At 36.8% G+C, this 14,654-nt stretch overlaps 1 protein-coding gene across 1 annotated transcript in view; it reads right to left on the bottom strand.

The window, feature by feature from the left end:
- CEP192 (centrosomal protein 192) overlaps positions 1-14,654 on the bottom strand; it is a 94,754-nt gene that overhangs the window by 9,794 nt on the left and 70,306 nt on the right. Inside the window, exons 43-50 of the mRNA XM_075085791.1 lie at positions 13,794-13,935; positions 11,436-11,608; positions 10,966-11,089; positions 7,732-7,837; positions 6,152-6,356; positions 4,328-4,407; positions 3,356-3,451; positions 1,690-1,809 (exon numbers count right to left, since the gene is read on the bottom strand). Coding sequence (XP_074941892.1) covers positions 1,690-1,809; positions 3,356-3,451; positions 4,328-4,407; positions 6,152-6,356; positions 7,732-7,837; positions 10,966-11,089; positions 11,436-11,608; positions 13,794-13,935 — 1,046 coding nt within the window. The remainder of the gene's footprint in view (positions 1-1,689; positions 1,810-3,355; positions 3,452-4,327; positions 4,408-6,151; positions 6,357-7,731; positions 7,838-10,965; positions 11,090-11,435; positions 11,609-13,793; positions 13,936-14,654) is intronic.

Here is a 14,654-nt window from a genome sequence, read left to right on the forward strand (position 1 = left end):
CTGAATGACAGCCAGTCAGTCTTCCCACTTCATTCTATCAGAAGTCACATTAACCAGAAATGTAGCCCTGCCTCAGTAAACCCAGCAGGATCCAAGTCCTTTTCAAAGTTGTGGTAACACAGCCTAAACTCTTGATCCCTAGTGCATAATGGATAACTGACTTGTCTTCTCTACTAAAAGTGCATCTGATTAAAAAGCTGCATCAATCTAAGCAAACATTCTGTGTTGACCTTTCTTCCAAACAGATGTACAGTTCCTTACCTAGTTGATAAACAAAACATTTCCCTTTCAACTCTTTTTCAAAATGATCATGACACCTTTCAATATTTTCCACAATTTTTTTCCCATATGCACAAAGAGATGCTGGAAAGAACTAATTGTTAACAGCTTTAAAAAAAAAAGATCAAGAACAAATCTGACACCATAGTTCAAAAAAATTAGTATCAAGTTGTGCCACTCAAAGATTTACCCAACTCTGACTAGTCACATTTTAAGAACAGACTTCTTCAAAACTCAAGATTTCTAATAAAGAATTAATCTTCTCTCAATTTCAACTAGCTTTAAAGAGACAAATGGCATAGACGTTTTCCTCATTTTAATGAAAATTATATGCAAAGAATTAGATGAAAGCTGAATAAAAAACCCTCTCAAACCAAACATTATACAGGTCTCATTCTTCATGTCAAAATTAGAAGTCATTTAACATATACTTTTTTTAAATAAGTCCCCTTTTCAACACACTTAACTACTGGGAAGAACAAGGACCCTACAAAATAAAAGGTAAGGTACCCTGGCAAGAAGGGTAAGGAAGGTTCCTACTACAAAAACAGGCTTGGTATTCTAAAGAAAGATCCCAAATCTTTATCCGGGCTTCTTAGAAAAATCAAGTCGAAGTCTCTCAAGAGGACAGCAAAGAGTATATAGCAACCACGCAGTACTAAATGTAAAAAGCTCTTCACATTCAGCTCATTTAATCAATCATTAGAATTAATTCTTCCCAATAGTAACAGATTCTTCGTCCTACGTTAAGTCCTCTTGTATGGACAGTGAGGCAGGGATTAAAAGCAAGGTAAGGAGAGAGCGTGCAGAAAATCAGTTCTAGTTCCCAAACCCCTCCTTCCAAGCCTCACCTTAAAGCTAGAGCTGAGGAACAACAGGGGAGCAAAGGAGAACTCAAATCCAATCGCTCCTCTGTACAAATCTCAAAAATCACCCCCACCTATGTTGTTACTATGCTAAAAAACTTGAATAGATTCTATCAGACACATCCATATCTCCAATATGAATATCAGAAAGTTCCAATATTGCATTAAGTTACATATTATACCAAAGGTCAGTTACATTGCTATTTGTTTACAAAAATAAAACAAATCCACTTAGTGTCTGATACAAACAAATCAGCATCTACAGAAACAATTCCCACAGAAAGGCAAGTTGTCTCTACTTTCTGAGAGCAAAACAAATTTTAAGTCTTAAATGGCAAAGGATAATGCATTTTCACATAAGCAAGATGAAAAAAAGTATTTCTGTAACATAAGAAAAACAATAGAGTTTAGTGCAACAAAAATATCAGCGGGGGTTTTTTTTTAGAATACGCCAGCACATATGAGAAAGAGCACTGTAGAGTAAAATTAAGATGTTATCAAAAATTTGTGCTCAGGACAGTATTTATAGCATTTATATACTTACTGCTCCAGAAAGCTGAAATCTTAGTTTGTGTTTCCAACTAGGCTTTTCAATTGGGTGACACTCAAGGTCCCAAAACTGGGAGTAATCCCCTTTATCTCTAGGTAAAAAAATTACAGCAACCTAGCAAACAAGAGAAAAATTTTGCAGAAGCTATTAAAATAATCTATACATCTTCACAATTTTACCTACACAAAGTTACAGTTACGCCAGCACAAAACTTGCACACTACAGAACACACATTCCACACACAGGAGACCTTGCAGAAAACAATACAGCTCATCCTCCTCTGCCCACAAGAGAGAGAGTTCCAATGAAATAGGTCGTGCAAGCAATCTCGAACAAAAATTGAGTTCAGCTAATCTGCTTCAAGCAAAGTCAGCAAGTGCTTGCACAATTATTTCTATTAGTAAAATGGAAAAGAAGGGGACCACGAGGGGAAATACATGCAGCTGAAAGACAGCAATACTTCCTTCATCTGTCAGGCTAAGCTGTGAACAACTGTACTCCTCCAGCTCCAAGTCTGCAAACACACTGTGCTACAAGTACTAGAAGGGCCGAAATTTAACCCAACTTGCAGGCTATGCATTTGGTCATCCCCAAGGGTCACCTATGTAACAAAGGCTTGTCTCTGTATAGGGCTGCACCAGGTTAATTCACGAGTAAACTTGCATTGTTTTCAGAGTTGAGGTCGGGGAAAGAAAGAGAAGGGGAGGAACAGATTAGATCACTACAACTACACCTAATTAGCTAAACATTATCATACCCACTGCAAAAAACAGCAAGTCATGATGGCACTCTACCTTGTCAGCTCCAGCCAACAGCCTGACATGCCAATAACGTAAATGTTATTCAGATAGACCTGAACTAGGATTGCTAAGGCAAAGACAATTTTTAAATTCAAATAGTGGTTTTCAGTATTATGAAATAACTACGAAACTGGACAGGAGTAAGTATTTTATGCCTTGTAAATAGATTACAAATTACATCATAGAAATAATGTAGTTAAGGAATGTCATAATGATCCATAATGATTAAAAGATAGGTGTTCATGAATATGAACAGATAGAATTATAGTAGTATGAAGAGAGAAGGTGAGGGACAAAAGCCCCATATAAAGCACATCCAAGGACATGCTGAATGGGTTTATAATTGTGGTTATGAAACCCTCTACTGGCCAGGAGATAACATTGTAAGCCAAATGAAATCAACCTGAGGAACAGACAACTGTTCTTGAACAAGTATGACAAGACCGCTTCTAAGGAAGGGAAATCAGTTCTCACACCACTTTCATAAGAACCCAGTATTATTTGTGATTTTCTTGTGGATTTTCATAAAACGTTTAGAAACAATTTTCTGTTCTAGAATAATTTATCTTTGAAAACACAAAAACAAAACACAAAAACACCACCATGTTAAAGTCAAACTACAAATTGCATGAATTCTTAGAATCAACTCAGCTGACTTTATAACAGCTGTGGTAAGTAGATACTGACTCCCTGATACACCCCAGAACCCCATTTTGGAAGGCCAACATTTTATCATTATCAGGTAAAGTATGACCAGCTTCAAAATTCCAACTGTTATTTCAGATAATTTCTCATGTAAGATCCTATTTTACAAGTGAGATACACTAATACATTTGAAGTATTTATAAATGTCAGTTTACCTTCTCTTTTCCATGAGCTTCAAGAGTACCAGAAACACGGGAGCATCTGAAAGCGGAGTAAGTAACCCTATAAACACAACCAGTTCCGTCCACATCCTGCAAATAAAGTTATGAGTCAGATTCAGAAAAAAAAAGAAAAAACCCAACCACCCCATACACAATACACCCATACACAGACCATCCTTGCAAAGGACTGATGAAAATATACCCACTCAAGCTGCTTTCAAGAGAACAAATAAAATTATTCATTTGCTGTTATGGAATCAAAGACTAAAACTACATCATCTATGCAGTCACCGTGACTACTGACTTCCATTTTAGAGGTGGTGCACTGCCTGGAACATGGCATACTCAGTTGCCTGGGCTACAGTTAAGAGTGCTACATAATCATTTTTAATCATTTCATGACAACAGACCATAATATTATAGCATAAAATTAAAGTGACCATCACAGCATTTCAGACTATCAAAACAATAGGGAAGCATTTACAAATATCAATGGTACAGCTACAGTAATTGCACAGGCAACAGCAGTGTAATTCAAATATCCTTGACCTAACTTTACCTACAGAGATACCATGTACAGCGTAATTCCAGCAGCACAAGTCTCAAAACAAGGCAAGTCTAGCATTCTGGAACCAAAAGGGACGCACACCTTTCATGTATGCTTGACTACTTAATGCTATCTTGATTAGAATACTGGATAAGCACAAGCAAACTCTGTAAGACAGTGAGACAGAAATTGTCCCACAGAGGACCGATTTGCAGTCAGGGAACACATTAGAGATGAAAAAAGTAGTAAAACATTTCCCTGGTATAGGCAGAGACAGAAAGAAACTCTGTAATGAGTCCATGCTCAAATATATATTCTTTCTTGAGAAGATGCAGGAGGAGAGGGAGCACACAGCAGGAAGAAAGAATGAAAAAACCCAAGAGATTTACATAAAACTACCAACACAAGCATTCACTCACTTTAACATAGGGTGGTGCAAAAGATGACAAATTCCACTTCACATTTTCATCCCCTTTATTCTCCATTTCCAGGTAACTCTCTAGAAGAGAAATATCAGAATAATACGTTAAATGTCTTTGTTCAAGTATCTTCAGTAGAAAGAGTTTAAACAGAAACTGTGTTTCAAGACACGCAGAAATTTAATGGAAACAGTCCTCATGACGCCAGCTCTAAAAACAGACTCATAAAAAGCACACAAAATTCTCAAAAGCTTATACAAAAGAAATTTGGAAGTAAAGTCTTCTAGTGAAGAATCATATTGAAGATGCTTTCAAGAAACAAAGTGAGACCTAGGTCTCACCCCCAACAACCCTAAAACAATAACAGAAAATTCTCTACAAGAATCTGAAGCATATCAAAGAATGTTATGTGAATGTATTGCTAGAAGCAGGAAGTTAGCTTCTTATAGATCTCTCTTCTATTTGTCATGTTCTGGATATAAGTCACCTCCAACAGTCTCCATTTATTGCACTGAGACTTTTGGCAGATACCTTCACATACCGGTATACAAAACAATACAAAAAAACCTCACAAAATACCCAACTCCCTCCCAAGATATCATCTGATTATTCAGGGAAAAACACTGATAGTATTCTAGTTTGGGACCAATCAAATAGTTACATCAAATAAAATCTGTTCTAATCCTAGCAGGGATTTGTTACTCAGCATACATTATTTATACACACACACACATATATATTTTTATATATATACACATACACACACACATATGAAGCCTCAATAAAAAGTCTATTTGACTTGCAGAAAGAATAACTACTGACATTATCAGAAAATCCCAACTTTGACAGTATCAATAAGCATATTTCACACCTTGAAATGTGCCTCTTGGCAAGAATCAACGGAACATTTGTAAGATCATCTCAGTCTAGAGTAGCACTGCAGGAAGTTTAGCAACATATATTTTAAATGGGACATTTATAAAAATAGGAAAGGAAAGGACTATTATATTATACTCCTTTCAAAACTGTAGCAAAAACACCCAGATATAATTGAAAACTTAAGCCTTGAAAGTTCTCAAGTCTGTTAAGTAGAAATGTAGCATCAGCGATCATTAAAAAAACTCCTCATTACCTAGAAAAGAACACTAAGCAATACCAAAAATTGTGGTCTCTACATAACACAATGACAGTTTCATACAGTAATCTGGATCATTTTAAGCATTACAAGAATTAAAGGTATAGACTGAGGATTTAAGACTCCATTATCAACAGTGTCAATCATTGAGTACAAGACAAGGATAGCAAGACTCACAGCTGACACTCCTATTGTCTTAAGGAAGAATATTTATTTCTCTGCTATATGCAGATCGATTTACCTCACATCTTAGGGACACATATACAGAGGAGGAAAATGGGTCTACTGCAAAAAGTGCACTGACCCAAAAAAGCTTCAGCAAAACACAGTAACCTCATAGTGTCCTCTCTGCCCAGGCACAGTGTGGTTGCATTCAGCACAGTTGCTTGAAAAATTGGCGGCTTACCTGTCTGCATGCAAACCTATCTGTGGGACAAAGTGTGGATATGCTGCATAAGGAGGAAGGGGAGGAAATAAGAAAAAAAAGGGGGCTTCTGAAAAGAGTTCCATCACAAGGACTAACATTTCAAACAAAAATTAGAAGCAGGGAACAGGTCAATCACACTTAATTAGACTAAAATAACAAAAACAAAGTCAAGGCATTCAAGTTCCCAAAGATGCAATACAGTAAACAAAACCTCTGACACAATATACTACAGATGTTGGATTTACTAAGTAATCAGCATTACCTGAGCTTTGGCCAGGTCCTGTTTTAGGAAAAACAATGGTTCTGTTCTTTATTTCCATTTTTGTTAGAGGGAGTGCTGAGAGAGGCTTTGCCACATGAACAGCAGAACTTTCAGACTGTGGAGCAAATATATCACGTCTTCTAGGTGGAAAGTCTGCTCCAGACACACTCTGCGCGACTGCCTCTTGAATTTGCACTTTAATAAACTTTTGCACAATTTGGAGAAAAAGAAAGATTTAAGCAGTGAACACCGATATATTAACAAGTCAATTATTCAGCTGTATTTCTTTGAGTTGTAAGTGCTCATGTTGTTCAGCTTTACATTCCAACAGAGAAAGCGTCTCGTACAGTAAATCCCTAGGCCTTCTCTAATTTCAGTTCACAAAGTTTAAAGATTTTAGGACAAGCTTAATTTAGGAGAACAGGAAAATTTACTACGTAGACATTTTAATTCAATAGGAATAATAATTTAAACTAGTTAAATTTAATTGATGACAACTACAATATTCTCTGCTTGCAGAGAACGGGAACAGGGCTGCCTCAGACAGAACGAGCTTTGTGTTCACTTCTGCCACATAATTAGCACTTCTAAAAACTTCAGTTAATGCCAGTAAAATCTTTGCATACTTTTTGCTTCATTGGATAGGTAGCAAAGAAATGGCAGGAACATTATCAACTACCAGATCTCTTACAATTTGATTGCTTTTGCTACATTATCTACTTTGTCCTACTAGGTTCTTTCCCTTAAATCCTTTTCTCATACTGTAAAACATAAATATGTGCACAGTCTCCATTCCCTTCTCAACTCACTCTTTTCAACAACTTCCCTGTTTGTTTGGGGTTTTTATAAAGCAGTTTCCAATTCTGTATTATACCTCACCTTCCTCCATCAAGAAGGAAAGTAGATATGCCATTTTGACCCTTCAGTGTCTTATTTTTCTCTCCATGCATTGTTACAATTAATCCAAAATACATACTGGCTGTAAAAATAAAAAAAAAGCAGTGTCTCTTTCTTTGGGGAATATTACCAACTGTTGGCTTCGTAAATTTTATTTATATGTCTTAATTTAACCAGGGAAAAGTACTGGATTAAAATGCATGAAGAGCAAGAACCTGTTCTAGATATTCTTTATCACAGACTTGTTGGCCAGAAGGTTAATTTTACCTTAAAAGAGCTCATAAGGAGCTATGGTGACATGCCCAATAACCTCCTTTAACTTCTTTTATTTTAAAATATTGTATAGACTACTTTTATATATGCATGTGTACATACATATATTATTTTAGAAAGCAACATCTAAGGCAGTGCAGTGGTGGGTGTACAGGTGCAATTTTGTTGGCAATTAAGTGTTCACATCATAGTATTTCTTCAGAGATGAAGAACTAAGAATCTCAGTTTGCAAAATAGCATCTCAAAGTTTATTCTTTTTTTTTTTTAACAGAACTTTAAAAATTAAGGACAATAATGGAAGGTGACAGAACTGTTGTCTCATACCTAAAAGATTTTAGCAGTATGACTAAACCTTAGCCAGTAAAGTAAAATAAACAGTTGCAATCTCAACTCTCAAGTAAGCCATGTACCTTCTGTCCGTTATCACAATGGATATAGATTAGGCCACTCCAAGGAATTAATGAAGGCTTTGTGGCAAGTGATGGATTAGGACTCACTAGAATTAGGGTACTGCTCCTAATAAAAGAAAAAAAAATATTAGCATCTACAACAGATCCCACTGCACCACACCACCCACCCCTCCCCCCAAAAAAACCCAAAAGATGCACTTTTAAGATAGCAGGTAAGTGAGGATGATGTAGAGATAGTCAAATTTAAGGTATTCAGCTACCCATTATATTATCAAGCTTTAGTAGTCAGAAACTTAATACTAACACACCTTACAAACTTGTAATGGATGGTTGTATAAGGGGCCTTAGGGAAGGAGTAAATCTTATCTATTGTTAACATATACAACCAGTCAGGCCATGTAAAGCAGGCATGCAACTACACGGTTCAGCAAAATAAGCTTCGATACTAGTCAACAAGGAAATTGTACTGTTCAAACAACATACACTCCACAAATTGCATTTGAAGGAAGCTTTTGAACTAATCATAGTTTTAGAGAAGCACCTTGCTTTCCTCCCTCCCATGCAGAACTGATCTTGGAAAAAAACAAAAGCCTTTCAATGTTATCAATGCTTTCTATAGTTATTTAGAGTAGAGGACACTGAAGAGCCTAAACTCACTTGAAGCAGTTATGACATCACACAGTAATTTGACCAGTGGGAACATAAATTCTGATTTACATGTTCCATATTCTATACTAGAGACATTCAAATAAAGAAGGGGAGAAAGTAAGCACTGAAGTATTAAAAAAATTAGTACAAAATCACTGAAGTAAAGGTCATTGGTTGTATGTTAGCAAAAGCACTCAAGCTACCCCTGAAGAATTAGCTTAATACGTCATTAGCACAGCACTTCGCATCTGAAAAGTTTAGTGTATGAACAATATCAGTCCCCATAGGAAAGTCAGTTCCATAACCATTGTCACAACATGACTATCTCTACAAACTTTAACTAACCGATGGCCTTAAAATGTTAAATCAAGATACAGATATTTCCTTAAAGAATTGTGGGAGTTTTTTCAATCTCAGCAGTTTTTAAAATCTTTTCACTCATGGTTCTCTCTCTCACATACAAGCTGTGCTCGTGAGAATATGATTTACTAAGTACACACACTATCTGTTACCACAAACCATTCCACCATCTTTGCTCCTACCAGCTTGTCTTGTCATTTACTGCAAACTTCTCATGCAAATCCAACTTGCAGAGAGTCACAAACCACATGTCTCTCAGAAGAGTCATACTCAACCTAAAGACACTACCTCTCAGTACTTCTATTGCCATGGAAAGAGGCAGAGCCCAGAGAATAAACAGTTTCCAAAGGCAGCTCTTGCAGCCTTTAGGGATTCCAACAGTCCCTGCTCCAAAAGTGCAATTCCCTTCACAGCACTTACCAATACTCCCAACACCGAGGCACAGCAATACGCCAGAGGCTAGTTTCAGTTCACCTCCAGGAGAAAATCTCTTGGAATGCTACCACATTCAGTAGGGACTCAAGACTTCATTATTCCACATTCAGGCAGGTTAGAATTGCCTTTAGTTCATTCCATGGAACTTAAGGGGTTTAGTCAAGGTGAAACAGGGCCTGGTCTGCTTGCTCTAGTGTGGCAGAGTCTGCCCTTGATCTTGGGACCTTCTTTCACCACCACTGAGGAATCAGACCTTCTCCTTCCCTGGCCTAAATCAGTTCAAGAATTCTGTCAACTCCAACCATCACAATGCATAAGTGTAAAAGATTCTGTCTGGCTCTTGTCCTGACAGGAGGACTGCTCTTGGCACTACAGGGAGATGGTCACGAGAAGTAGAAAACTGGGCAAGCACAGATGTGCTTAAGTCAGCTGTTCCCACAGGTCTGTTTCATACTTGATCCAGACTACTTACTTGGACCCAACATATGAGGTTTTCAGCTCATTCTTTTCCAAGTGAAGGGAACACATTTTAAAATTATGCAGTGCAAGAAAATTCCTTGCAGACAGTCTTCAATTCCCTCTTTTTAAGAAATCACTCCACAGACAGTCCTGAGTCTAGGAACACTCAAGATGTCCTTATATTCACAGCTACTGGAAAGCTGTTTGTTATCTCTTTTTGAAACCATTGTTCTTGGCATTGATTGAATCTGCAAGGAGTGGCAGATATCCTAGCCCTTCCAGAGAATCCTCTTTATTTTGTTCTCACTAGTGATGAAAGTTCCCCAGCAGTACATCTGAGAATTCACATCTACATGAATATGGAGTTAAGTGTTTGAATGTATCACATCTTGCACAGTGATGCAGGACTGAAAATCCTGTAGATGTTTGGGCAAACATCTACAAAGTTAAAGCAATTACCTAAATAAAATCCAGAAAGCAAAACCTAGTATTTGTGGAACATGAGACTTTTTTTTGCTTTTTTTGAAGATAATAGTTCAAATAACAGGTTCTTAAAAGCCTTTCTGGACTGACCTTAAAAAAACATTATAAACTTAGAAGCGAGAGGTGGTCAGAATTTTCAAGCATTTTATCGTGAAAGACTTGCTGACGTCTGTGAGGAGTCTCATACACACATGCAGTGATGAGTACTGTTCCAAACTACTGCTAATTAAGACACAGATAACCTGACACTGGTTTATAATTCTTTCCATACCTACAGACACTGAGAAGCCAAAAGTTGAGTGGCAAAAAACCAGTTTTGTCAGAATGCAAAACACCCCCCACATTCAAGTTCTGATGTATATCATCACTTTTGCAAAAGAAAACATTAAGTCCCCAGAAGAGAAGCATTCTATAAGAACTGTTATTTTGGGGTTTGTTTCTTTGTTTGTTACATAGGGGAAAGAAAGCCTTTTTGTTTTTAAACACAGGTCATTTTCAAACAAAAAACCTATTGTGAAAGAAGATTTTTAAAGCTTCAGCTTTGTTGACCATCCAGCTCCTGGAAAATTATGCAATAATAGCAGCATGTCCAGGCACAGAAAATTCCTGGCCTCCAGGTAACTTTGTAGGAGACAGAATAACATTCCCTGTGTAAAGAACTATAAAGGGATAGGGTTCTGAATTATAAAGGCTAGATTTGCATATTAGCTGACAAACTACAATAAACTCCTAAAAACTATCTAAAATGCCTAAATTAAATAAATTACTAAACTAACTACAAATAAATTCCTCCAAAACCTCACCATACTTTCACACGTAAAGGAACCTATAAAAAAAAAAAAAACTTACTCTGGTTCAATAACTCCATGTTGTGGGGTTATAGTAAGGCAGTGAGCTGGCCATGAAAGCTCAAATGCCAACATCCTTTTAGAATTGTTGACAATTTGTACATGTCCAGTATCTGCTGTTCCACCTGTAATAAAAAAAAAGCAGCCGTAAAAACCTAACATGCACAAAAATTCACAGAAGTACCCATGACTCAGAGATGTAACAATTAAGATAAAGAATTTTCTACCCTATTTTTACCCTCACAATGCTTTAAAATCTTAATAGGTATGCAGCACATATTATAAATGTACAGAGAGCACACTACCTCCAAGAATTTAACAAAAACTGTTCAAAGTTGACTGTTTAGATATAAAGCTATTGCAGCAAGATTATTGGCCAAGCCACATTTAACAACACAAAATAATTACATAGTATGTATTAGTTATTTTAATACTAGAACGGTTATTTTATTAACTTCAAAAAATACTTACTAATAGAAGGGGATGTCAAAGTCAAGTGCTCAGGTTTAACAGCCCAAGTCTGTTGAGCGTCTGATTTATTCTGAATCAGATCATCAGTTTTCACAGGTAATGGAGGACCCTGAGGTCCTTTAACAGGAAGAACATCCAAAGCTGCACTGATATGTCTGACAGAGTTCTCAAATCTGAAAATAAGATTGCATTAGGCAAAGGTAGCAATAAAAATAACTTATGAGTAATTATAATAGCCTACTCTAGTATTTCTCAAAATTTAATACTGAAATACAATGTTCTTTACATGGGCCATCAATTTCATTTAATTCTCTATTATTAAGAAAAAAAAATAATTGAGCAGCTATATCATGACCTAGCTTTTTTCACAACTGTTTAAAAGTCTTCTGTTTCCAACGGAAGGTACTAAAAGAAACAATTATCTTCAGGTGATAAAGTAAAATGCTTTCTCTATACATATTTTACTCAGATTAAGAACATACTGCAGAGATCACCTAGTCCAACACCCCTGCTCAAAGCAGGGTCAGCTACAGAAGGTTACTCAGGATATTGGGCAGGAGGCTTTGAATTTCTCCACAGATAAAGACTTTACAACCTCTCTGGGCAACCTGTTCCAGTGTGTGACCACCCTCCCCAGAAAAAAAATTTAAAAAGTTTTTTCCCCGTGTTTAAATTGAGGTCGCCTCTTGTGCTGTTACTGGACACCCCTGGGAAAACTGTCTTCCTCTTCTTTACTTTCCTATCAGGTATTTATACACATCGATAAGATCCTCCCCCGCTCAAGCCGCCTCTGCTCAACACCAAACAAAACTACCTCTTAGTCTCTCCTTGCAAGACAGATCCCCCAATCCCTTCATCATCTTCATGGCCTAGCATATCACACCTTTTCTTTCAAAATACATGGCAGATAAGCCCATATATGAAAGCTAGGAAGCTGTTATTTTGGGATTCAGTGTATTTTCTTAAGTTAAAAGCTTAACTCCCAACAAGTTTGATTTTAAATACTAAAAGCAGAAATCAACAATTAAAGAAAAAATACATAACTTTTGCTCCATACAACATTGTCCAAACATACAGCTATTCTTCCTATTACCTCTGCTTCTGAGAATCCTGACTCAGTTCAGGACAGCTAAACTAACACCTGTGAGAATTCATCCCTCAAGACAGCAGTGGAACCAGGAAGGCAACCGATTCACATAATCCCTTGATATGGAATTTCCTAACAGTCAGATTAATGGTTAACACACTCAGATTTCTTCTAAGAATTACAATCTACTCAGAAAATTAAGAGCCTCGTGATGCTTAGCCACGGAATAAACTGAAATCTAGAGCAACGGATAAGGCTATCAAGTGGAAAAAGCAAACAAATGGCAACCACCAAATAAGAGAAATGTCCTGCTTGCTGCTGCAGGTATTTGTTTCCAGCCTCTACCTTCACAATCCCACTATGCCCGACAAACACCTTGCTAGCCAACAAATCTGTCCCAAAGTGTTCAGCATCTGGAGTTCAACAGGTACAAGCAATTCCAAGACAACATCTACATATGTAGATGTTAAACACAACGGGACTAGGTAGGACCCTTTCTTTACCTATGTAACAGGATCTTGAGAAGAAAAACCATGAAGACTCAAGAAATAACCTATGCAAATATATTCCTTATAGTGTTAAGGTTAACCCATCTGTATTTTGGTTTTATGCTACACTATCTCACTAAGTAGGACTTGATTAGGATTTGGACACATCTTTCCCTTTTCAGGGCTCCAAATGCTACAGCAGCCTGTCTAAATAGAAGTGACAGGTCCATTTTGAAACCTGGCCTCCACCAGTCCTCCGAAGAAATCCTCCCAGTAATAGATCACTTCATCTGAGGGAGTAACCTGGGATGGGATTGCCTTAGCACTGATCATTCTTTTGATGAGTATAGTACGCACTACATTGAAAGGCTGGCATACGGGTTGGAGAAGGAAAAGACCACTAAGGCTTTGTAATATATCTCTATTTCCACCCCAGACGTCAAAAATTCATTACAAGGAATGAAGTAGTTATAGTCCTGTTAGGACTACAACAATAAATGCACTTCGGAAGTTCCTATGGAAAAAAAAAACAGTTTCAGATGAAGAACGGGAAGTTGCAGATAAAGGTAATGGTGTCAGTTGAGAGAATAGTTTAAAAGTTATCGTAACAGTTTCAGACTACAGAGAAAGTGAGAAGAGTCACCTAGATATTCATTAGAGCCACTCTCATTATAGAGCCAGCTCTTTCACTTGAAATCTGACTTGTTTTACATCACCGACATTAACATCTTCCGTGAAAGGAGATGCATTTCAGTTCAGTGTTATTTGACAGTGTTACATTACCTGTCTGATTGCAAATGATGCCCAGCAGACTGCCGAAATCCATCCTGATCAAAAGTGGAATATCCAACCACAGAAAGGATAACCTTTCGCATTTTTGTGTAAAAAAGATGGATATCATTTGTCCCCCGTGGGATATCACACACTAAAAATGAGAGTAATAGAACAAATCTAATAAGAACAGATCTATAATACTAAAAAATTACACAACTGAGATTTAGGGTACAGACCTAGTTAATAACCTGTTGGCTAAGTCATCCTAGATCATTCCAAAAATTATTTACTACAAGTTCAGTTAACAGGCATAAATCAACATTAGCATGAGATGTAACATATAAATCTAAATACATACCAATTTTAACTTTTTAATTAAAAAAGTTAGATATTTTCCACTTTTATACAAAGAGTACATACTAATCTGATTTTACGCTGAATTAAAGTTTTAGGGTTTTTTACCCTGACAAATAAGACTAACGCATTGCTAAGGCTTCACAGACAGAGATTCAACTTGAGAAGTTATTTTTCAATCACTCCACCTATTCAATCTAACACTTCAATATTTAATCATTATACCTGTAAATACCCAAAAGGTCAGGAATGTAGGAGTATGGTTTAAAAATAATAAAATATTTCATCAAAATGTTTAATAATCAAGTTTACTCCTTTGCTTTGAGCCATTTCAAACTGAATAGACAGCATGAAGAAGGGAACACTTCTCACACGAGATACATTTGATTAAACCACTGTTTCCTTTGCTGCTTAGTAGATACCAGGAACAATTACTAGTATTTGCGTATAGCTTCTACAGCTCAGCTATGGGTAAGACAGAGCAACAACTGTTATAGAAGTGGTTTTAGTTAGAAT

This window comes from Phalacrocorax aristotelis, chromosome 2 (genome assembly GCF_949628215.1).
Source record: "Phalacrocorax aristotelis chromosome 2, bGulAri2.1, whole genome shotgun sequence".
In the NCBI taxonomy this organism is placed as follows: Eukaryota; Metazoa; Chordata; class Aves; order Suliformes; family Phalacrocoracidae; genus Phalacrocorax; species Phalacrocorax aristotelis.